Here is a 23,442-nt window from a genome sequence, read left to right on the forward strand (position 1 = left end):
ATCAATATATTCTGAGGCCTAAAATTGTATCAAATTGAAAAGAAAAATTTTTCCATTAATGTGAATTATTGATCATTAAAGGAAGTTAAGAATATTTTTTTAATTCAATTGCATCTCAGAAAAATTCTAGATAATATACTTTTAGAGAAGAAATATATTTCATTGGATACTTCAAGGCATTCAGTGATAGATCAGATTCTCAATTTACTAGATTAATTACATCTCAATGTTAGTTTTCTAGAAAATTTCTGAATAATAGTATATTGTGCAACAAGTGGGGAAAGTCCAACTTTTCTCCACATGCTGCACACTATACTTTTCCTACAAATGCACAAATTTCAATAATCCAAGTAACCGACTTGATTCAAATCAAAATGACCTTCGTTGACAGTAAGTGCTAATTTATTGCGTTTCCATAGAAACGACTCAATAGCCCAATTTCATTGGTCAACCAAGCGAGGTGTGGGCAAAGTGCCGTGAGAAATAATATTTCCCACAGTATGAGCAATACATAGTTTTGCAATTGAGTAAGCTATGCAGAATACGCTACTTTTCATAGCCGTTGTAGGAAAAAGCTTTTAGAATCTTCCAAAAGATAATTTTTTCTACAACCGCTATGGAAAGTTGCGTATTCTTCATAGCTTACTCAATTTCAAAACGATGTATTGCTCATACTGTGGGAAATATTATTTCTCACGGCACTTTGCCCACACTTCGCTTGGTAGACCAATGAAATTGGGCTATTGAGTCGTTTCTATGGAAACGCAATAAATTAGCACATACTGTCAACGAAGGCCATTTTGATTTGAATCAAGTCCATTACTAGAATTATTGAAATTTGTACAGTTGTAGGAAAAGTATAGTGTGCAACATGTGGAGAAAGTCCTTTTCTCGCTTGTGTGTTTTTAGCACTAGCCTTTCAGGCTCTTGTCACAAACTTCCACACTCGCGAGAAAAGTTGGACTTTCCCCACTTGTTGCACAATATACTATTTTCAACCCTTTTAAATTTGCATAGTTGGCTTTTTTTTAATTTTATATAATTTTTAGCCTTCAAAATTCATTGATCAGATTCTTGAATTAGGAATATTAATGCAGTATAAAATACGATGTTTCAATTTTTGTCAATATGAATAGCAACCATGTTGAGGTTACAATTCAAAGTTGTTTCAAAAGCCCTCAGTTTAAGAAATGTATAAACTAAAATAACAAACGTGTTCCCTTAAAATTTCGATAAAACCGGTTTGTTTTTTAAGATTTGAAAAAAATAATTTTAGAATATTCGCGAGTTTATCATTTAAAAAATAAACTATCGGAGAATGTTTTGAATTCTTGTAATGTCTTTCATTACGAGAATAACTGCATAACTCAATTATTATTCAATTTTATTTTACAAAACTCTCAACAGATCTCTTTTACCTATAAAAATAATCTTATTTATAAAATATCAACATTAGTTTTCATAATTGCATAACAAGATTTCGCTTTATAATAATTAATGATCGACTTATTTTACATCTTAAGAAAAATCCATCTGATTATTCTTTGGGATCGCCTATACCATCAGCATAAATTGCGAACATGGCTTCCGATTCTGGCAAACAGGGTGAATCATAAATTTTGCACATTCTCGTCTCTCCTCTTCCTTTTCTCAGATACAATCTGGTGGTCGAAGCGTGTGCCATTATATTACCTCCTATCGGTTTTTTTGGATCAGCGTTCATCATCGCCATTCCATCCACCTGGGCAACTACTTGATTCGTTATAACTACAGCCACTCCAAACTGTAAAACGTGATCAGATGAAATATTGTTTCCAAATTTCCAGTTCCTTGTCGTAAATAGTTTCTGAGCTAATCTCGATTTTTAAAGAAGGTTTTCCAGATATATAATTTTTTTCTTCATTCACAAAAACCTCTTTTTGATTATTGATACTATTGTAAGTTGTTACACATAGAAAATTGTTTGAAATAAGTTAAGAGTACATACCTCATCAGCTAATCTCAACAGCATCCTTAAAAACCTAGCCAAATGCATTTGTCTGGCAGATAATTCCCCTCTTCCTGAATAATCTGTTCTATATAGAGCCATCGCGTTGTCAACAACTAATAAAGCATACCTAAAATCCAATATTGATTATTTTCCAAATTAATGAAGAGATTGAATATATACCTTGATTCTACCATCATAGCCGCTGCTTGAATTAATAACTGTGTCTGATGATCAGTATTATAGCACCTTGCATATGATATATTATCTAATACTTCCTGTGGATTCAATTTGTAACGTTCAGCTATAGCTGGTAACCTTTCAGGCCTAAAGGTTCCTTCAGTATCAATAAAAAGGCACTTTCCTTCACCTCCTCCACTTTCAATGGGTAACTAATATCCATAAGCTATATATAGTATCATGTAAACAAATAATATAGTAATAGACCTACTTGGCATGTTACAGCTAGCGTGTGACATAGCTGCGTCTTTCCTGTTCTAAATTCACCAAACAATTCTGTTATTGACCCAGTTTCTATGCCTCCTCCAAGAAGTTTATCTAATCCCTTTGAGCCTGTGGTGAGTGAAACAATTTCAGAACGTTTTTGATGAAATTCGGTAGCAGTTGTGAACCCCATAGGCACTAGTTTGGCAGCTTCTGTGAGTAATTTTTCAACTTTGGTATCGGACATTCCTTTGATAGCTAGCAGGTATTTCTTAGGGGAGAATGCAATTGATTCAATAGTGTGAAAGCCTGCTTCTTCCAATTTTTGAATATCTCCTGAAGTTATCCCATTACACTGAAAGGAATATTTTTAATCAAAACAGGTTGGTTCATTATTTAGATGGTGTACTTCTAATTTCGAAAGAGGAAGAGGGCCACATTCATCATCTTGTTCGTCGATTGTAGCAGTTGAAGCCATACTCATTGCCATTGTGAATCAGTTGAAAATTGGTTTCTTTTATTATTATTAATATTATATATTATCTTTTTCGGAAATAATGTTCCGCCAATAGTAAAACAAAAATTTTATTTTGAATTGTATCTATTTTCTATGGTTTTTTGTTTGGTAATATAGGTTAAGATTGCACAGAGGAAATGAATTATTAGAACTACTCAATTTTTTTATTTCTTAAAATTAATTTATTGATATATGAAATTTATTGAAGAAATGTTTCAGCAAATTCAGATTAGTTTTCTTTGAGATAAATTCGTCTTAATTTTGAAAATAGTACTTTATCTTTCTTTTAGGTTATCTGACGAGAGTGACAGTGACAAAAGTTTATTGAAAAATTTGATAATTTAATCTTAATTTAATTTATTGCGTTGCATATACGGATAAATTCATAGCATAAATGTCATATGCCTTAAATCAGAAAGTTTTCACACCAATTCCTCCCGATAAGGGCAGTTTTCCGCTAGATCATGAAGGATTGTGCAAAAAATTGATGATTTCGTATATGAGGTGCCTTCGAGAAAATGGTAACAATAACACAAATTGTAGAGAAAGTGCAAAAGACTATCTAGATTGCCGAATGCGAAATGATTTAATGGCAAAAGAAGAATGGTCCAAATTAGGTTATCGGGATTTGGCAAATAAAGAAAAATCATCATAATGGTTAACATATTAATAGGTTGTACAGGCAGTGTCGCTACTATAAAATTACCCTTATTAATACAAGCAATTTTGGAAAAAAATAGAGATGTGAAAGTCAATGTAGTTCTTACAAAAAGTGGGGAACATTTTGTACGTTCTGCCCCCTTAACGTTTGAAAATGTCAGAGTTTTCACAGACGACGATGAGTGGGCATCTTGGGATAAACGTGGTGATCCTGTATTACATATTGAGTTGGTAAAATGGGCAGATATTTTCATAGTAGCGCCTTTGAGTGCCAACTCTCTTGCAAAATTAGCCAATGTGAGTTTTCATTCCATATTAAATATACAAAATTAATTAACCCTTATTTTCAGGGTTTATGTGACAACCTCTTGACCTGTATAGCAAGAGCTTGGGACACAAGTAAACCACTCATTTTTTGCCCAGCCATGAATACCAAGATGTACGAGCATGTTTTAACAAAAGAGCACATCGACAAACTTTTATCTTGGGGTTATCAGTGTATACCAGTGATAGAAAAAACTCTTATGTGTGGCGACACTGGACTTGGTGCAATGGCGGAAGTTGATACCATTGTTGAATATTTGGATAGTGAAATTAAAAAAAAAAGTTGATTCGTTAAATTGTAGAAATTAACAATTTTTACCAAATTTTAGGTTTTTTGTTGAACACATCATAAACTACATAGTTTAGAAGTAAGTTGAGTTGTATCAAAACCGTCACTAGCCAAACTGGCGCCCTAGTTCATTTATGGGTTTTTGAGTTGAAAATTTCAAAGCTGCTCCAATAAGAAAATTTTTTTGTTCCAAAAATTATCCCACAAAATTCAAAATATCTCAGTTTTGGGATTTTCTAGGAGGAACTGAGTGTAAATAAGGATTTACCAATCAGCATTGAAAATTCTCGATTCTGATCAGAAATAATTGTCTACCCTTTAAAGGGTTTATATTTATGAAAGGTTACGAAGATGTAGATTCTGAATTAGGTATCGTCTCGACCAAAAAAATTGTCTGTACGTTTAAGTACTATTTTTCTTCAAAATTTGCCATATCTCAGCTTTGGGAGATGTTAGGAAGAAACCGGTGGTCGGTTAGTTTCAGTATCAAAAATTATCCATAACAGTTTTTTTTTTTTTAAATATTTAAGCCTGATTGCAAATCGGTATTAAGCCTCGAGATTTCCTTACGATATCAAATTTTGAAGCATATCTGGCTTTAAACTCTTTTAGTAAAAATTTTCCAAATTGGATTTTTTTCTGAAGCTCAATGCCGCCATCTAGAAAGAGTATCTCAAACCCGGTCATGTTGAGGAGGTATACATTACAGGATTCTATACGTATTGAGCCGCGGGAAAAACTAGTTCAGCGAAATGCGGATAGATGGCTTGTTGCCAAATTCCTACTGATTTGAATTTTAGATTTTTTTCCGAAAAAGGGGCATAATTCAAGTGTCTCCAATCCTATATTAGAACTTGATAGCATTTTATGCTTTTTTTGATCGAAGATGCTGAATTAGGCTTGGGTTTTTAGCAGAAAATCGTTTCTACATATTTGAAGCACATTTTTTGTGTGAAATTGGGAGTATCTCAGTTTTTGAGCAGTGTCGGAAAGAACCTGACTGCTGGTTAATATTCAGCATGGAAAATTCTTCAAGATGTCACATTTTGAAGCTGATCTGCCAACATTTTTGAACCAAAACTCATCACACAAAATTGTAAATATCTCGGTTTTGGAATCTTCTAGCAAGGAACTGATTGCAATTGGGGATTCAGCATAGGAAATTCTTCATGACACCAAATTTTGAAGTCGATCCGAAACAAAAACTGTTTTTGTCGAAAAAATATCCAAGGTTATAGTCTTGGTTTTTCCGAGAAAATCGACCGATCGAATTTGATTATTTTATGATGTATTTGAAGGGTTTCGAGGATGTAGATTCCGAATTAGGCATCCTTTCCTACCAGAAAAATTTGTCTGTACGTTTAAAGCACTATTTTCCTACAAAATTCGCAATATCTCAGCTTTGAGGGGTGTTAGGCAGAAACCGATGGTAGATTATTATTCAGAATCACAAATTCTTCATGATATCAATTTTGTTGAAGATACTTCACGGCCATTTTTTTTTTCAGAAATTCTGAAAAAAAAGCATGATATCACGGTTCAGAGTTCTTCTAAGAATTATCTGATTGCAAATCGGTATTAAGCATCGAGATTTCCTCACGATATCAAATTTTGAAGCAGATTTGGCTATAAACTCTCCCAGTTAAAATTTTCCAAAAAATTAATTTTTTTAAGCTCAATGCCGCCATCTAGCAAGTGTAGCTCAAACTCGGTCATGGTGAGGAGGTATACATTACAGGATTCTATACGTGTTGGAACTCGGGAAAATTAGTTCAGCGTAATGCGGATAGATGGCTTGTTGCCAAATTCCCCGATTTGAATTTTATACTTTTCCGAAAGAGTGGCATAATTCGAATATCTCCAGTTCTGTATTAGGCCTTGATAGTATTTTATACGTTTTTAGAACGAAGAGGCTGAATTAGGCTTGGGTTTTTAGCAGAAAATTGTTTCTACATATTTGAAGCACATTTTTTGTGTGAAATTGGGAATAGCTCATCTATGAGCTGTGTCAGGAAGAACCTGACTGCTGGTTAATATTCAGAATGTAAAATTCTTCAAGATGTCACATTTTGAAGCTGATCTGCCAACATTTTTGAACCAAAACTCATCACACAAAATTGTAAATATCTCGGTTTTGGAATCTTCTAGCAAGGAACTGATTGCAAATGGGGATTCAGCATAGGAAATTCTCCATGACACCAAATTTTGAAGTCGATCCGAAACCAAAACTGTTTTTGCCGAAAAAATATCCAAGGTTATAGTCTTGGTTTTTCCGAGAAAATCGACCGATCGAATTTGATTTTTTTATGATGTATTTGAAGGGTTTCAAGGATGTAGAATCCGAATTAGGCATCCTTTTCGACCAGAAAAATTTGTCTGTACGTTTAATGCACTATTTTCCTACAAAATTCGCAATATCTCAGCTTTGAGGGGTGTTAGGAAGAAACCGATGGTAGATTATTATTCAGAATTACAAATTCTTCATGATATCAATTTTTTTGAAGATACTTCACGCCAATTTTTTTTTCCAGAAATTCTGAAATAAAGCTGCATATCTCGATTCAGAGTTCTTCTAAGAATTACCTGATTGCAAATCGGTATTAAGCATAGAGATTTCCTTACGATATCAAATTTTGAAAAAGATCTGGCTATAAACTCTCTTAGTTAAAATTTTTCAAAAAATAATTTTTTTAAGCTCTATGCCGCCATCAAGGAAGGGTAGATCGAACCCGGTCATGTTGAGGAGGTATACATTACAGGATTCTATACGTGTTGGACCTCGGGAAAAACTAGTTCAGTGAAATGCGGATAGATGGCTTGTTGCCAAATTCCTACTGATTTGAATTTTAGATTTTTTCCGAAAAAGTGGCATAATTCGAATATCTCCAGTTCTGTATTAAGCCTTGAAAGTGTTTTTTACGTTTTTAGAACGGAGATGCCGACTTAGGCTTCGGTTCCTAGCAGAAAAGCGTTTATATATATATATGAAGCATATTTTTTGTGGGAAATTGGGAATAGCTCAGTTTTGAGCAGTGTCTGAAAGAGCCTGACTGCTGGTTAATATTCAGAATGTAAAATTCTTCAAGATGTCACATTTTGAAGCTGATCTGCCAACATTTTTGAACCAAAACTCATCACACAAAATTGTAAATATCTCGGTTTTGGAATCTTCTAGCAAGGAACTGATTGCAAATGGGGATTCGGCATAGGAAATTCTCCATGACACCAAATTTTGAAGTCGATCCGAAACCAAAACTGTTTTTGTCGAAAAAATATCCAAGGTTATAGTCTTGGTTTTTCCGAGAAAATCGACCGATCGAATTTGATTCTTTTATGATGTATTTGAAGGGTTTCGAGGATGTAGATTCCGAATTAGGCATCCTTTCCGACCAGAAAAATTTGTCTGTACGTTTAAAGCACTATTTTCATACAAAATTCGCAATATCTCAGCTTTGAGGAGTGTTAGGAAGAAACCGATGGTAGATTATTATTCAGAATCACAAATTCTTCATGATATTAGTTTTTTTGAAGATACTTCACAGACAAATTTTTATTCCAGAAATTCTGAAAAAAGCTGGATATCTCGGTTCAGAGTTTTCTAAGAATTATAAGATTGCAAATCGGTATTAAGCATCGAGATTTCCTTACGATATAAAATTTTGAAGCAGATGTGGCTATAAACTCTTTTAGTTAAAATTTTCCAAAAAATTAATTTTTTTAAGCTTTATGCCGCCATCTAGCAAGAGTAGCTCAAACCCGGTCATGTTGAGGAGGTATACATTATAGGATTCTATACGTGTTGGACCTCGGGAAAAACTAGTTCAGCGAAATGCGGATAGATGGCTTGTTGCCAAATTACGTGCTGATTTGAATTTTAGATTTTTTTCGAAAAAGTGGCATAATTCGAGTACCTTCAGTTCTGTATTAAGCCTTGATAGTATTTTATACGTTTTTAGAACGTTTTTTTCTTAGCAGAAAAGCGTTTCTAAACATATGAAGCACATTCTTTGTGCGAAATTGGGAGTATCTCAGTTTTGGGCAGTGTTTGAAAGAAATTGACTGCTGGTTGATATTCAGCATGAAAAATTCTTCAAGATGTCACGTTTTGAAGCTGATCCGACAGCATATTTGAACCATAATTCCAAATATCTTGGTTTTTGAATCTTTCAGCAAGGAATTGATTGCAAATGGGGATTCAGCATAGGAAATTCCCAATGACATTCAATTTTGAAGTAGATTCGAAACCAAAACTGTTTTTTTATCATAAAAATATCCAAAATCACACACAACAAATGAACTAACAGCTCCAGGTTCTTCTAGGAAACATCTTGTTGTGTGAATTTCCTTTTAAGGTTCATTTGAACTATTACGCTGAATTATTTGAACTACTCATAACTCCTTAATACTTCTGCAGGAATTGAAAGGCATTTCGATGTTAGTTTTTAGTTGAAATGATTACTAAAGAAAAAGTTTCAGATATTGTGTATTGTCTGTATAAAATACTTTATTAAAATTTTAGAGATACAAGAACGTCGTTCGTAAATGAGCTGCAAAAATAAATAAAGGTTTTGGTTTTGCTTACAATATTTTAAAAATTCTATATAAAAGTGCTTATTTAAAAATTTTCCAACAAATTCCATATTAACATAGATTCTCAATTAAATATAACGATTAATATAAAAGTATGAAAGCCATTAAAATAACCATCCAGTCAAAGCATCACTGGGAATGTAGATTCGATTCGTTTCAGTATTTGGTTTGTTGTTGGTAATGAGGTGATAAAGATTAAATATTAAAAAAAAAAAACTCAGTCTTGATGAGAATAAATACAGGACTGAAGCCATAACTACACTTCACAGCATTATTGCATAGTAACATCTCTCAAATTCAAAGAGTTTCATGTAGAATTCATTAAATACAACTTTAACACATCTAAATCGAATAATAAACAGCATCGTCAGGATTATATTATCAAATAGAATGTACAAAAAATTTGTCAATATTTTGATTTCTAACCTACTTCTGCTCTAGTTGCAAGTCTCAGCTAGTTTCAGCCACATATATTTCGATATTTTCCTGCTGCTTACACTTTGCTTTCATAGCTTTTCTTCTCTCCTCTATCAGTCGTTTTCTTTCGGCTTCTCTCTCCATTCGTTGTTTCTGAGCTTCCTCAGTACTTGCTTTACTTTTCACAGCGCGATTAATTATTTTTTTCGGTTTTGTACCATTCTTTGCAGATCTAATTTGTTTTTCTGGTTCAATCTGTTGGAAAAAATTCATAAATGCACTATATACGTACAGTCATAAAAGTATCAGGAATACGTTCTATTAGTGTGACGTCACACACCGCCATTTTTGTTCTCCTGTCAGTGTTCGGAATCCAAACAAATGAATTGTCATTCAAATTAGTACGGCGTCGTTGAAGGAATTGGCTTATTTTCATAAATAAGAATATTTGAGGAACGATTTCAGTATTAATTGATAGACAGAAGGAACGAGGTTAATACCAGTTAGTTTGAATCCTGTATCATTCCCCAGATTTTGTAAAAAGCCGTGTTTTTTAGTTGAACTTCAAGTTCGAACTTACTGGCATTAATCTCGTTCCTTCTGTCTATCAATTAATAGTAAAATCGTTCCTTAAATAATCTCATTTATCAAAATAAGCCAATTTCTTCAACGACAACGTACTAATTTGAATGACAATTAGTTTGTTTGGATTCCGAACACTGACAGGAGAACTAAAATGGTGGTGTGTGACGTCATCACTAATAGAGCGTATTGGTCATTGAAAAAGCTTTATTAACTTGTAGGTTGACACAACTGTCCTTTATACTTATACTTGGTTTAAATTTCATCAGTTATTTTATTCGTTTCCAATAATTTATTTAACAGTTTATCTCGAGTAGCAACAACAAAAAGCTTTTGGTTGTAACAAAAATCTCTGCAAGTGTGATGTCAATTTACATCAAAAGCGAAAACCTTCAGTATTTCACCCTAAAATATTATCTCGATTAATGTACACGGTGTCACAGAGACTGAAAACATATCGAGAACAATAAGACCTAGAGAAAAAATCGTCAAGGACCTCGGATCTCTTTTTACGAAAAAATGAGATATCAGAAAGCAGAACCTGTATAATTCTAGTCATTCTCGAGATACAGTGTGTTTCTGAAAAATGACTGTTTCAAATATTTTGCTATATCTTGGTTTCTGTTCTCGATATTCGAAAAAGGTTGTTTTTTATTCAATTCCTGGTAGTCATTTGAAATGACCGTATTTTAGATTATGTCAAATCAATTTTAAAATACTTTTCTCCTATATTTACCTCTTGCCAATTATTCTTCTTCATTTTATCTATATCTTCAAATAACGCGTCAACTTGTTTCACTTGAAGCATAACCATATCCCAAAATCCTTGAAGATCTTCATTTGTCGTTGGGAAAGCTTCTCCTTCAATCTAAAATCGATAGACAATTTCAAAATTAAATTGAAGCTATAACAAACATAGGTTTTCAAAATTCTTCTTCGAAAATAAACTTCAATTCCTGTTCAACAATTCCCAAAAAATAAAATTTATTTTACCATGAATTTCAATGGATACAAAAAAGGGATAATAATCTTCAGAAATATCTTCTCCGAAATTTTGTACCTAGCCTCTGCACGTAGTAGGTATTGCGATTTAAATTTGTTCTGAAATAAAATTGAGAAAAAGATGTGTGAAATCTGCTCAGTTTTTACTTTGGGCTATATATATAAGGTGGAGCATAAAAAAACAGTCTACTAAATGAAATGGAAAAGATTATTTGAAAACTGGCAGATCTTTTGGTATTGGGTAGGCATTATAAAAGTCTGCTTAAAGAATGCTATAAAAAATGATGTTAATGAAAATTGGTAGTTATTTGGATCATGTGGTCAAATGGTTCAATGATAATCAAAGAAATATGCGGCTGAGGCTCATCGAATGCTCTAAAATACCTACGGTAAGGCCGCTATTGTTGAAAGAACGTGCCGAGAGTGGTTTCAAAGCATGAAGAACGATGATTTTGACGTCGAAGAACAGTGGAAGAGAGAGGTTTTCGAAGATGCAGAATTGGAGGCATTACTTGATCAAGATTCCTGTCAAGGGCAACAAGAATTGGCAGGATCATTGGGAGGGACGCAACAAGCCATTTAAAAACGCCTGAAAGTCATGGCAATGATTCAGAAATAAGGAAATTGGGTGCCTTACGAGTTGAAGCCGAGAGATGTTGAAAGGTGTCTGCTTGCTTGTGAACAGCTGCTTGCAAGGCTAAGACAGAAGGGATTTCTGCATTGTGACGAGAAATGGGTTCATTACGATAATCCCAGGCGCAGGAAATCATGGGGATATCCCGGCCATGCTTCCACGTCGACGGCCAAACCAAATATTCACGGTTCCAACGTCATGCTCAGTATTTGGTGAGATCAGAGCGGCGTAGTGTATTAGGAGTTGTTAAAACCGACTGAAACAATCACAGGCGATCGTTATCGAACGGAATTAATGCGTTTGAGCCGAGCATTGAAAGACAAACGGCCGCAACACAACGAGAGACATGATAAAGCGATTTTACAGCATGACAATGCTCAACCTCATGTTGCGAAAATGGTCAAGACATACTTGGAAACGTTGAAATCGGAAGTCCTACCCTACCCGCCGTATTCTCCAGACGTTGCTCCCTCGGACTATCACTTGTTTCGATCAATGGCATACGGCCTGGCTGACCAGCAGTTCCGGTCTTATGAAGAAGTAAAAAATTGGTTCAATTCGTGGATCGCTTCAAAAGATGACCAGTTTTTTCAACGCGGGATTCGTACGATGCCCGAAAGATGGAAGGAAGTACAGGCCAGAGATGGACAATAATTTGAATCATAAATGTATAACCAGTTTTTTACAATAAAGCCTCGAATTTCTGAAAAAAAAAACGGCGGAAGCAAAGTTGCACGCCTATGTAACGGGTGTTTTTTTTTCGAGGTATATAACTTTAAGTTGGCATTACTGTTCAATATGGCGACCGATTTAACAGCTGTCAAGTGATTTATTCTCAGTTTGGTTTGGCAATTCATCATGAATAGACTCACGCCTGAACAACGCTTGCAAATAGTGCAATTTTATTTCGAAAATAATGATTCTGTGCGGAATACGTATCGCGCACTACGTCCACTTCTGGTTGAATGGCTACGTCAACAAACAAAACTGCCGCATTTGGAGTGAAGCTAATCCTCAAGTGTATGTCGAAACACCGTTACATCCAGAAAAACTGACTGTTTGGTGCGCTTTATGGGCTGGTGGAATCATTGGTCCGTACTTCTTCAAAAACGATGATGGCCAGAACGTTGCAGTCAATGGTGATCGGTATAGAGCCATAATTACTAACTTTCTCATTCCTTGAACAACCATGATGTCCATGAGCTGTGGTTCCAACAAGACGGCGCAACATGTCACACAGCTCGTGCCACAATCGATTTATTGAAAGACACGTTTGGTGACCACCTAATTTCACGTTTTGGACCTGTGAATTGGCCTCCAAGATCTTGTGATTTAACACCGCTAGACTACTTTCTGTGCGGCTATGTAAAGTCATTGGTCTATGCGGATAAGCCACAAACCCTTGACCATTTGGAAGACAAAATTCGCCGTGTTATTGCCGATATACGGCCACAAATGTTGGAAAAAGTCATCGAAAATTGGACGTCCAGATTGTACTACATCCGAGCCGGCCGTGGCGGTCATATGCCAGAAATCATATTTAAAATGTAATTCCACAAGATTATCTTGCGGATAAATAAAATTCATGTCAATCGAATAATCCATCGTTGTTTTATTGCAATTTAAAGTTCTATAGCTCTAAAAAAAAACACCCTTTACTATGGGTTTTCAGTTTGAAATATCAAAGGTGCCATAGCCATATACGCCTTAAGTGGTGTAGCATAAAACAAATAATAATGATGCAAAATGAAAATTGCGAAGTGTAGAGTGCAGACACTGCAGACTTGTAAGGGACTAAAGACAAGGAAGGATTGGCAGATAAATTTAATAGCATTTTTAAAGCAAACTTATGGCCTGTGAGTTAGTCAAAAAGCTTTAGTTGGTAGCGTAATTATTGTGTAGTAAATTGACAAAACTCACTTGAGTGATGTTATTAGTGCACAAGCCTTTGAATTGTTGCATCTTCTGCGACACAAGAAGTTTGGCCTTTCCCGAGGTCGATCTGATATAGCCAATTGCGTCTTCCGACAAGCCAGGATTCTTCTCAAGTTCAGATTCACACTCCTCGGCCATTCGTAGCAATCTGGTCGCTTCTTGCTCGAGGATTTTGAGAAAATAGTGACCATCTTTTACCTCTGTGGGAAAAAATAGATAGTACTTCACTTTGTTCAAGATCACATCGAAGATCTTGGGGGTTATGAGGTCGAACACGGGTCTCAACAGTCCAGTTATGATCAAGTAGTCAGTGGTGAGATTCATACTGAGTGTTCTCTTCGAAATCGATTATAATGTCGGAGTAGATTATGAACATTTGGATGGGAGGTGAAGAGATTGAAAAATGAGATGCAATGACAATCACATGCTTTGACAGGCATCAATTACAGGCAAGGGACATAGAAAATTAGAATTTGCATAATGATCATTGTATTTTTTTTTTTTTTGAGATAAGAGTTATATCTGATATGATGCTTCAGATAAAATAAATTGAAGATATTGATTATAAGTTGATTCATCAAATTGAACGAAAAGGAAAAGTTTTACAGGCGGATCTTTCATCACAATCTCACTTTTGTTTTTCAAGATAGGAAATCAAGATAATATATTCTGTGATTATCATAATTAGTTTCAAAATGTTAGATTAGGAATAGTTCACAATGGTCTATGATTTTTTTTAGAAATTGTACAGTGCATCCCATTTTGGGTGAGACAGCCAGGTTTCTCGCTTGTTAGTTAAGATAGAGCCTTGCGGTTTTCACGTTCCTGTCCTACTTTTTCGTGAAACTCAAGTTGGTCTAATCAGATTTTGCACAACTGTTTCCGTTCAAGAGATACAGGACGATTTTGGAAATTGATACTTTTCGGACACCACCTTTATCTCCGAAGTTATTAGAAATAATGCTAAGGTAAAAACTACGTCTGAATCAGAATTTTGCGTAGAATCCAGTGGCGTACTCAATATTTTTTTTCGGGGTATGGTTTTGAAGATTCAACACAAACTTATATTTTTTTTAATGGAACACCATGTGTATCATTACTTCGTTGAATTCGTTATTTTTTTCCCTTCAAAATGATATATGACACTATGTAGGTAGGATGTTCAGAAATGTTAAAAAAAACACTAAAACATCAAATAATGATGATTTTTTGTTAATGGGCAATGGATTTCCCATAGAAAAGAAGAATCAATAATGATAACAATAATTTATAGCGATGACAGCTAGATCAGATTGGTTTTTTCCCTCCAATGCCTACTTGATAAAACAATGCTCCCAAATGCATAGTAGCCATAATAACAACAAGGATGTTTGTGTCATCAATGACCTACTACTTTTAAAAATCGAAAGTAATAATCCTCTTATTGAAACATAGAAAATTCATGGCCCATTTACAAAAAAATCATTATTATTTGACGTTTTAGTGTTTTTTTAACATTTCTGAACATCCTACCTACATAGGACAATCATTCTGAAGGGAAGAAAATAACGAATTCAACGAAGTAATGATATATAGGGTGTTCCATTAAAAACAAATATAGGTTTGTGTTGAATCTTCAAAACCATACCCCGAAAAAAAATTGAGTACGCCACTGGATTCTACGCAGAATTCTGATTCAAACGTAGTTTTCAGCTCAGCATTATTTCTAATAATTTCGGAGATAAAGGAGGGGTCCGAAAAGTATCAATTTCCAAAATCACCCTGTACCTTTTGAACGGAAACAGTTATGCAGAATCTGATTAGACCAACTTGAGTTTCACGAAAAAGTAGGACAGGAACGTGAAAACCGCAAGGCTCTATCTTAAATAACAAAGCGAGAAACCTGGCTGTCTCACCCAAAATGGGATGCACTGTACAGTGTTAGTTCCAATCTTAGGAACTTTTCGTTCTGTGGACCATCTCTGGAGAAAATTAGTAAATTATATAAACGCAAAATTATTGCGATTGATAATCAAACACCGAATAGAGAACAATAATAATTTTTTCTATGCTCACCTTCTCGATCGGTAACCGAATCATCAAGAATCTCTATGACTTCAACTTCTATGGTCTTCCCGTTCTCCTTGGAATGGCCGTTAACTTCGTCTTTAAGGACAGGAACTGTATTGCTTTTAGGCATGCCAGGCTCGCTAATCTTCCTGGTATTTATAATTGGTAATTGAGCTCTAAACTCTGGTCTCAGATGTCTCAAAACAGGCAGTACGGGCGAACTCGTACTTTGTTTCATACAGGCAGCGTCATCTGTGGTGTCACCCAGCAACTTATCGGACATAGACACAGAATGCTTTCCATTCGAGCTGTCATCTTTCCTATCGCTATCAGATTCCGAGACCCGGCTTATTTGGCGTTTTTTCACGAAAAATCCTTGAGCAAGGGCCCCAGGCCCATATAGCCTCTCCACTCTCTGCTGTATGAACGATTTCGTCTCCTGGCTTTGGGCCTTTATGGTTTCTGTGGTTTCGTAAGTCTGTTTCTGTATCACCGTTTTCATCACCTTACTGTCAAACGAACTAATGTACTTTCCGTTCATAGAATTGTGAGTCTTTTCGTAACACACGTCCACGGCATCCTTCGATATGAACTTACTGGAGTATCTGGCCTCTTTACTGCAGTAAGACTCGATGGTGTTGGTAGTACTGTAAAACTCCTGATCTGTCATGTTTGAACCTGTCAATTTCGATCTGTTAGGGAGGGGTACTAGGTTAGGGGGCGATAGGAGGTTGTTTAACACCGTGTATGGTTGCGTCAGATTTTTTGTGTCTGGACGTTGGGGTGAAGCATCTCTGGATTTTGACAATCGTACAGGGTCGTAGTTGGTTATTGTTGAGTATCCGTTTACTGTACAGGCAAGGCTCAGGTAAGATGGCAGGTGAGGTTCTGGAGTGCTCGATAGAATGCTGGTACTTAGGAGGGTCCCTGTCGATGATTGTTCTGACCACTCTACAAAAGGAAATAAAGAACATTAGGAAACTATTCGAAGTAATTTTTTTCATTTGCAGTTGGAAACCGTCTACCTAGTAGTTGACAATTTTTGGGAAAACTAGTTTATAGTGTTTATTAGGATCTATTTAATTTCACATTTTCTTGAATTTCTCGACATTTCCTCTAAAGATGTGCCTCAAAATATCATGGCTTCTTTTGTGACGCCACAATTTGTAAATCAAAAACTTGCGGTTGAAATTTCAAGGAATGATAATTGAAATTTCAGAAGTACTATTTTTTGGTTCAAATTCGAGTTAAAAAAGTGTCTGTCTGTGTGTCTCTAAATCTTTGGAACGGTCTCAACTTCTACAATTCTTAACGCATTTTGATGAAATTTTGTATAGAAATCTTGTAAGGGCTTTAGATGGATTTTCAGATCTTCCAGATATAAATTGCGCGTTTAGAAGCAAACGTGAAAATCTTGGGATATCCATATCTCGCGATTTTGGTGAAATTTGAGATATTTGTGAGTGGGTCAATTGGGATTTAAGCTTCACTCATGCGCAAACGAGATATTCCCCAGATCTCAATATTGCGTATTGTACTGATCCATTTCGCAAGAATTTTTGAATTTTTAAATGTTTCCACTCTTTGCAGTATAGAGATTTCGATGAAATTTGGTACTTTAAATTTTAGAAATCCCATTGCCACACCATTTGGTAGTGTATAATGTTTAAAGGTTGACACTTTTGAAAAATTGTGCTTTAGTATGGTAAAAAATGTAAAAAAAAAACAAAGAAGCTAATTGCTTAACACAAATAAATAACCCTAGATTTGTTTATATATTCATTCGAAGAACAGCGTTGCCAATTCAGATATACGAGGCGTGTATATTAATGAAATTCACCATAATTTCTTGGAAATTGAATCAATTAGCATTCTTACGAAACTGTAATCCAAATCAGTTAAACAATTAAAACATAAAAGGAGAAGTATTCGCTGTTAGTGTTTCGTAGACGTCTATAATGCTGGAATATTGTTTGTTTTTATTACCAATTTTTATTGAAGTTAATTGATAACTGATATATAAAAGGATTCTTAGAAAAAACCAATAATAAATATTGTATGTTCGTTATGATGAAATACTGTATGTCTATTGAAAGATATCTTTTTTGGAATTACCCATATCCAATACAATTATAATCACAGTACCTGTTCTGTCTGTTGTTACCATAAACCGATTTCCCCCTGTATAAAAAAACACAAACTTATGATGCTTTGATCCTGATAAAGAAAAATAATATCGCATAAACCAAATAAACAATAAAACCAGAGAAAGATCATACTGAGATCGAATAAACTTTCATTGTTCTGAATGTGAAAACAAACACTGATAACATCTGGCTGTTATACGACGTATTTGATGATTAATCGATTCCAATAATTCAAATAAGTTTTGAAAAACTCACTCGTTTGCAAATACCAACTTTTTTCAACTCCTACGCTTACACCTTGTTAGTATTTTCAAACAAATCGCCCACTTTTCGACTCATTCGCGAATTGGATCAAGTTCTACGCCCAAGGTTCGAATCGAACGCGATTTATTCCAATACGCCTGTACGGAGTGCGAATTGATAAATGCGGTAACAAAAAACGCGATCAACATATTTGATTAGATTTGAAAATCTAGGGACTTTTTATGTTTGCCCATAGAGTAACCCATCAAATTCCATAATCCACAGATTAATTTTAAAAACGTCAAATTGACAAATGAACATAGAAATATCAATAGATGCGATATTCTACAGACATCAAATTGACAAATGATCATAGAGGGCAAGGCACGCACCGAAATATCAATTGTCCCTTCGAGAGGCAATAAATTTTAATAGATACAATGTCAACCACTTATCGAACCCTTGAACTACAACGTTATTTAACGGATAGGAATTAATGCTCATCTGAGCATCAACGATTAATACTATTGTACGAATAAATCGCTGAACTGAAACACTAACTGTACACGGCGGAGTCAACATAGAATATTGAACTTTTAGCTGCTGATGGCATAAGGAAACACAACACCACAAACGTGCATCAAACCCAATAAAGTCGACAATCTTTTATGGTTCTAATGAATTTCATTCGAAATTGAGGCGTAGAACGGGCATCTCTATGGGTTCTGATTAAACCTTAGTTGATTATAAGATAATCTGGGATTATCCTGCTAATTCCAGGCACGTAAAAAAGAAAACAGAGAATGATAGGGACAATTTGTGGTGGTGTTTTATAAACAAACATTTCTGTGGTGTCTGTTTCGACGATTTAGACACGTTTGAGTGTCGAAAAAGAGATACGCTGGCCAGATGTATCGCAGGGCCGTACTGATGTGAGGTGGAGGCAACACACCTGTTTTTAAAATATCTATTTTCGTTCATCTTTAAATTTAACCCATTATTATACATTCCAATTTTGAAGGTGGACATCTGAGAGAAATTCGAGGTTGGAAACCACAGAATTACTGTCAAAACGCGATTACAATTGAACCACAGATACAATGGAAGATCAATCATAGATACTTACCCATAGACAATGCTTGAATGAAATGATATGCTTCATCCATAGAAAATAATACTTAAATATTCAAATTAAACCAAAAAGAAGTTACAGAAATCTGCACTAAAACAAGCATCATAGAGTTTTGTTACTAGAAGCAAGAAAAAGGTAAAACCAAACCACTCTATCACATGACATGGTTGAAATGTTCAGAGTTAAGGTTCGTTCAGCCTACTGACAGACTTAATTCACCTATAAATCTGAAATGAATGAAAAAGATAACCAAAAACGCATGCCATTACTTTCTAACTAAACTACAGAAAAAAAAAAGAAGAAAGAGATCATAGAAAAGACACCCAGAAAGCACAATTTCTACCTGCTGTCTCGACCGATGCCTCCATGTCAATCGAGCAAGAGCCAATGGAGTCCACCGATTTTTCCATCATGGCAGGTGCTCTGTCATCTGGGGGGTTGGCAGCAGTGCTACCAGGGGTGGGGGTCGTCGAAACCGCAGCAGCGCATGGCGTGTCGTTATCTACGACCCTGGCGGTCAAGGGCTGCCTCAGGGGAACCTCTTGGTCCCGCTTTTTTATCGAAGATTTTTTGCGCACCAGTGAGCGTCGTTTTGAGACGCTGGAACGGCGCAGAATCGGCGAGTTTGCGTCGAGGGGAGGATTTGGGGAGATGGGACAGGGTCGACGAGCCGGCACTGGCGAAGTGGGTATCCTGGTGACTCCGAGGAGCAGTACCGAAGAGCAGTCTTGGGGAAGGTCACTATCACCAAATACAGATGTTAGATTTAGTTCAACGGTAAAGGGTGTTAACAAGCAAGCTCAAGCTGCGTGCGGAAAAATAACCAGAAGGGAAAGAAACAGGCAGAAGAGGCATAGAAAAGAAGTGCTACACTATAGAATTGTATTTTTACGGACGCTTTGAGTATTGATGTTTATCTTTGGTTGGTACGTCGGTTTGAACAGATGACATGATATTAGACTTGATTGGTTAAAACCATAGACAAATTACTACACTTATTGGGGTAAAACCATAGAGAAGCTACTACTCTTGTGTATGGTTAGAGCAAGGAAGATTGCATTTTGATGACTTGAAACAATAACTATTGAGAAAATAGGAGCAAATGGAATAAAGACCTTTATTATTATTATTAAATACCTCAAATTTTCCCTTTGATTTATTGTTTCAACTTTCATTACAGAATACAGTAAAAAAAAACATTTTTTTTCATATCTGCATTATAATCCTTGCTCTAAAAATTAGGAAAGTACTGAACTGAGGTAGCAGTTTCTGAGTGCTCGTTCATTCAGACCCCAATTGCGTCCTTAGAGATCACAGAACGTTTTATAGGTATACGTGGTCTACAAGCGCTCAAAAGCTGCTGACTCATTGCTCATTTTTTACTTTTTATTTCGAATAAGATTTTCTGGCATTTTAGTCGAGTTTACTAGACTAAAATTGTTACAGAATTTTAGTTTCTCATATTTTTTCATTTGATGAATAGCAGAATAGCTAAGAATTTCCATTGAACACGACAATTGATGCAATTTTTAACCTCATAGACAAATATAATTTGAATCATGTCAGCTTTTCAGAATATACCAAACACAAATGTCAATATACCAAAAGCGCAGGTATTTGAAAAATGTAGTCTCACTAATCTTCAAACTTTTATAACCAAGCTTATACGTGGGTAAAGCAGAGTTATAAAACTCATAGTTGAAATTTTCTAGGGTTTTACTTCGAAATATTCTAATCAGTTTTTATTCTACGGTTCACAATCTATAGGATTTTCTTATAGTTAAATCGTGCTTTCAAAACTTTTAATAAAAGCTATATTAGAGATTGCAGAAATGTTATCAACTATCATTTGTTTTCTTCATATGCAAAATACATGCAACAACATTTTATCCAAAAATTTCAAAGGACATTATATTTCTATGTTCAGGGGCGTGTGGTAGAAATGGTGAATTTTCCTCATTTATATTCTACGCCACTGTCATCGCCATCATTTATTTTTTTCCGCGTAATTATTGTCCTGTTTCCCAATTGTGGAGGTTGGATCAACATTTGCATTTGAAAATAAGATCATTTTGAATAATTTTATACTATTTTTTTCCTGAAAATGCGTAAGTTAGAATTCTATTTCAGATTGTTTTTTTATTGCGATGAAAATCAACAACCTCTAGATACGGTGTGTTCCATATGAATGTACTGAAGAATATTTCAACCAAAATTTCAGGAATAATCTTAGCATTATTCTTTTGGCGAGTCTTTGGTTTTCTGTAGTAAACATAACTATCAATTAGCAATGAGACTCCACGAAATTGTTCTTAAAGGAACTAGATACATAAAAAAACTCGCAAAACCATTATTTTTGACGATGAATCCGCGTTTTCTAAAAATAATCAAAGTGTCACGAGCACGAGACCTTTAGTCGCACACTCAAGATACTTTATCTTACCCACAATACATTGTCCGCGGTATCATTTGAAACCAAGGAATTCAGCGGTATTATTTTCACACATCATGCTCGGTTCCACACAAAAACAAGCCAGAAACAACGTAAAATCATCAAATAACATCGGCAGTTCTGAGAAAAACCCAAAAGTGGATCAGTATTTCTCAAATAACTCCCAAACAGCTGCACCAATCAAAAAATGCCTATCCTCATTCGATAGTACCAAGAATTTCAAACAAATCCTCACAGATTTGATCCAAATCCGTTCAGCGGTTTCCGAGAAAATGTTAAGTTTGACCGACCGTATCGGAAATGGGATTAGATACACAAAATCGGCAGATCACAAACACACACAAAAAACAGCGGAGCAAAGAAGATAAAAGCCAAAATGACGCACCTCTTTATCCATTTAGTGATGAAGCGGTTGAACCGCAATCGTTTTCCCATTTTCGAATATGGGAGTAGATTAGGTATTTTCGAACGAATTGCAGGAATAGTCAGACTGCACCTCGACTACTGACGCGTTCATGTTACGGGGTTAAGACTGATTTAGAAACTCCGGCCAGGCACAGGGACGGTATAAAGGACCTCTTTGTCCCGGCTGTTGAGGAGAGAGAGGAAAGACAGAACACTTAGAAGGTTTCAAAATGTCCAGAATTATCGGAGACCAACAATTATTCAATAAATCCCTGATGCATCGAATCTAACAATATATTCTATGCACCTCGATCAAGGTCACCTTCAGTTTTCCAAAGATATCCGGCGTTCAAGGCATTATTGGAGGTCTAACCTATAGCGTGGGGATACAATATCCATAAAACATGCTAATTAAATCCATAATTTTTATCACAAACAACGAATATCGTTGATTTCAATGGAAACGAGGTCGGAAAAGCACTGCGATTTTCAAAGAATATTTCATTCTATGTTCCTTTATCAAACGTAAGATGCAAGGGTTTCTATGCATCTTAATCAAACGCATAGATAAACGTCAAAATGGCAATTAACAATTTTTTTCAATGTGTTGAAAGAATAATCCTTCATGAAAAAAACTTACAGAATTCGTGAATAATAATCTTATCTTCACGTATTGAAGGAATATGCAATAAATGTATTCATTAATTCTAATTAATAGAAAATCATATTCCGAAAAATCTCCAGAAATGTATGAATGAAAGGAAGTGAGTTGAATGATTTTTTTATCGATCATAATACATGCAAATATGTAGTAGTCAATAAGTGTAGAAAATGTGAAACTTTCTGGTCCAAAAACTATTCACTCTTCAGTTCGTCTAACTTGAAAACATTCTTGAGATATTAGAATCATTATTCATTTAACATATTATGAGAACATATATATATATATGAGGACATATTATGAGAAATGATAATAAATATGGCCTCTTAAAATCCGTTCTCCAAGGGAAAGTCTATGGTAAGAGAGGACCAGGAAGAAGACGTATATCATGGCTTAAAAATTTAAGGACATGGTTCTCGAAAACTACTACCGAGTTATTCAGAGCGGCCGTGAATAAAGTTATCATATCCAGGATGATCGCCAATATTCGGAACGAATAGGCACCCGAAGAAGAAGAAGATTCATTTAAGAATATTTGGTCCAAATCAGGCCACAAAAAAAAATGTATAAGTTGTGAGAATTTCCTTGGAAGAAAAAAATGTACGTAATAATAAAGGTAGGTACATGGTATAATAGACTGACATTATATTAAAACACCAATTTTCCGAGGTGTCTTAAGAAAATCTAGTATTTAGTTAGTCGTTTTTCAGTAAGCTTTAAATTTCATTGAAGATTGCCAACCAGGGAACATAGAATATGAAATCCGAAGGTTCACTGAAAATTAAGTTCAGTGCTCTCCAGCCTAGACAGTCTATGGCCATGAGAAATAGGGAATGAGTCATGGGATTTCCCGTACGCATCTTCAAACTTGAATCTAATCCAGCCCTGTGAAATTAGCAAGTAGGAATTCCCTCTGCAGTTTATTTTTAGCTCCCCTTAAGTATTCGAATAAACTATTTCAACACGACGTCG

General features: G+C 35.2%; 3 protein-coding genes across 5 annotated transcripts; 1 reads left to right on the forward strand and 2 right to left on the reverse strand.

The window, feature by feature from the left end:
- Positions 1-1,367: 1,367 nt before the first annotated feature.
- On the reverse strand, positions 1,368-3,033 carry LOC123688623 (DNA repair protein RAD51 homolog 1). The gene is made up of 5 exons (XM_045627225.1): positions 2,841-3,033; positions 2,439-2,786; positions 2,171-2,379; positions 1,988-2,117; positions 1,368-1,783 (listed from the first exon to the last, which is right to left on the reverse strand). Exons 1-5 carry the CDS (start codon positions 2,919-2,921, stop codon positions 1,538-1,540), a joined length of 1,014 nt encoding a protein of 337 aa, XP_045483181.1. The 5' UTR covers positions 2,922-3,033; the 3' UTR covers positions 1,368-1,537.
- Positions 3,034-3,232: 199 nt separating this feature from the next.
- LOC123688624 (phosphopantothenoylcysteine decarboxylase) lies at positions 3,233-4,255 on the forward strand. Its single transcript, XM_045627226.1, has 2 exons — positions 3,233-3,905; positions 3,959-4,255. Exons 1-2 carry the CDS (start codon positions 3,603-3,605, stop codon positions 4,217-4,219), a joined length of 564 nt encoding a protein of 187 aa, XP_045483182.1. The 5' UTR covers positions 3,233-3,602; the 3' UTR covers positions 4,220-4,255.
- Positions 4,256-8,687: 4,432 nt separating this feature from the next.
- Positions 8,688-21,947, reverse strand: LOC123688625. Of its 3 annotated transcripts, XM_045627228.1 has the most exons (7): positions 21,790-21,944; positions 19,296-19,693; positions 15,437-16,381; positions 13,367-13,581; positions 10,804-10,911; positions 10,547-10,678; positions 8,688-9,483 (listed from the first exon to the last, which is right to left on the reverse strand). In XM_045627228.1, the coding sequence occupies exons 1-7, from the start codon at positions 21,837-21,839 to the stop codon at positions 9,262-9,264; spliced, it is 2,070 nt and encodes a 689-aa protein (XP_045483184.1). In that variant the 5' UTR covers positions 21,840-21,944; the 3' UTR covers positions 8,688-9,261. The 3 variants fall into 3 exon arrangements, with proteins under 3 accessions (XP_045483184.1, XP_045483185.1, XP_045483186.1); XM_045627229.1 differs by lacking the exon at positions 10,804-10,911 and having other exon boundaries at positions 21,790-21,947; XM_045627230.1 differs by lacking the exons at positions 19,296-19,693; positions 21,790-21,944 and adding an exon at positions 17,576-17,737.
- Between the last annotated feature and the right edge of the window lie 1,495 nt (positions 21,948-23,442).

Source organism: Harmonia axyridis, chromosome 1, assembly GCF_914767665.1.
Source record: "Harmonia axyridis chromosome 1, icHarAxyr1.1, whole genome shotgun sequence".
NCBI lineage: Eukaryota > Metazoa > Arthropoda > Insecta > Coleoptera > Coccinellidae > Harmonia > Harmonia axyridis.

Excerpts from the sequence above, each read along its gene's own strand:
- LOC123688624 (XM_045627226.1), top strand. The coding sequence starts at position 3,603 with ATGGTTAACATATTAATAGGTTGTACAGGCAGTGTCGCTACTATAAAA. Across the intron at positions 3,906-3,958 it reads CTCTTGCAAAATTAGCCAAT|GGTTTATGTGACAACCTCTT; the intron begins GTGAGTTTTCAT and ends CCTTATTTTCAG.
- LOC123688625 (XM_045627228.1), bottom strand. The coding sequence starts at position 21,839 with ATGGGAAAACGATTGCGGTTCAACCGCTTCATCACTAAATGGATAAAG. Across the intron at positions 16,382-19,295 it reads GGCATCGGTCGAGACAGCAG|AGTGGTCAGAACAATCATCG; the intron begins GTAGAAATTGTG and ends TTCCTTTTGTAG. Across the intron at positions 10,679-10,803 it reads TGTATCCATTGAAATTCATG|ATTGAAGGAGAAGCTTTCCC; the intron begins GTAAAATAAATT and ends TATCGATTTTAG.
- LOC123688623 (XM_045627225.1), bottom strand. The coding sequence starts at position 2,921 with ATGGCAATGAGTATGGCTTCAACTGCTACAATCGACGAACAAGATGAT. Across the intron at positions 2,380-2,438 it reads CGCTAGCTGTAACATGCCAA|TTACCCATTGAAAGTGGAGG; the intron begins GTAGGTCTATTA and ends TATGGATATTAG. Across the intron at positions 2,118-2,170 it reads GCTATGATGGTAGAATCAAG|GTATGCTTTATTAGTTGTTG; the intron begins GTATATATTCAA and ends ATTGGATTTTAG.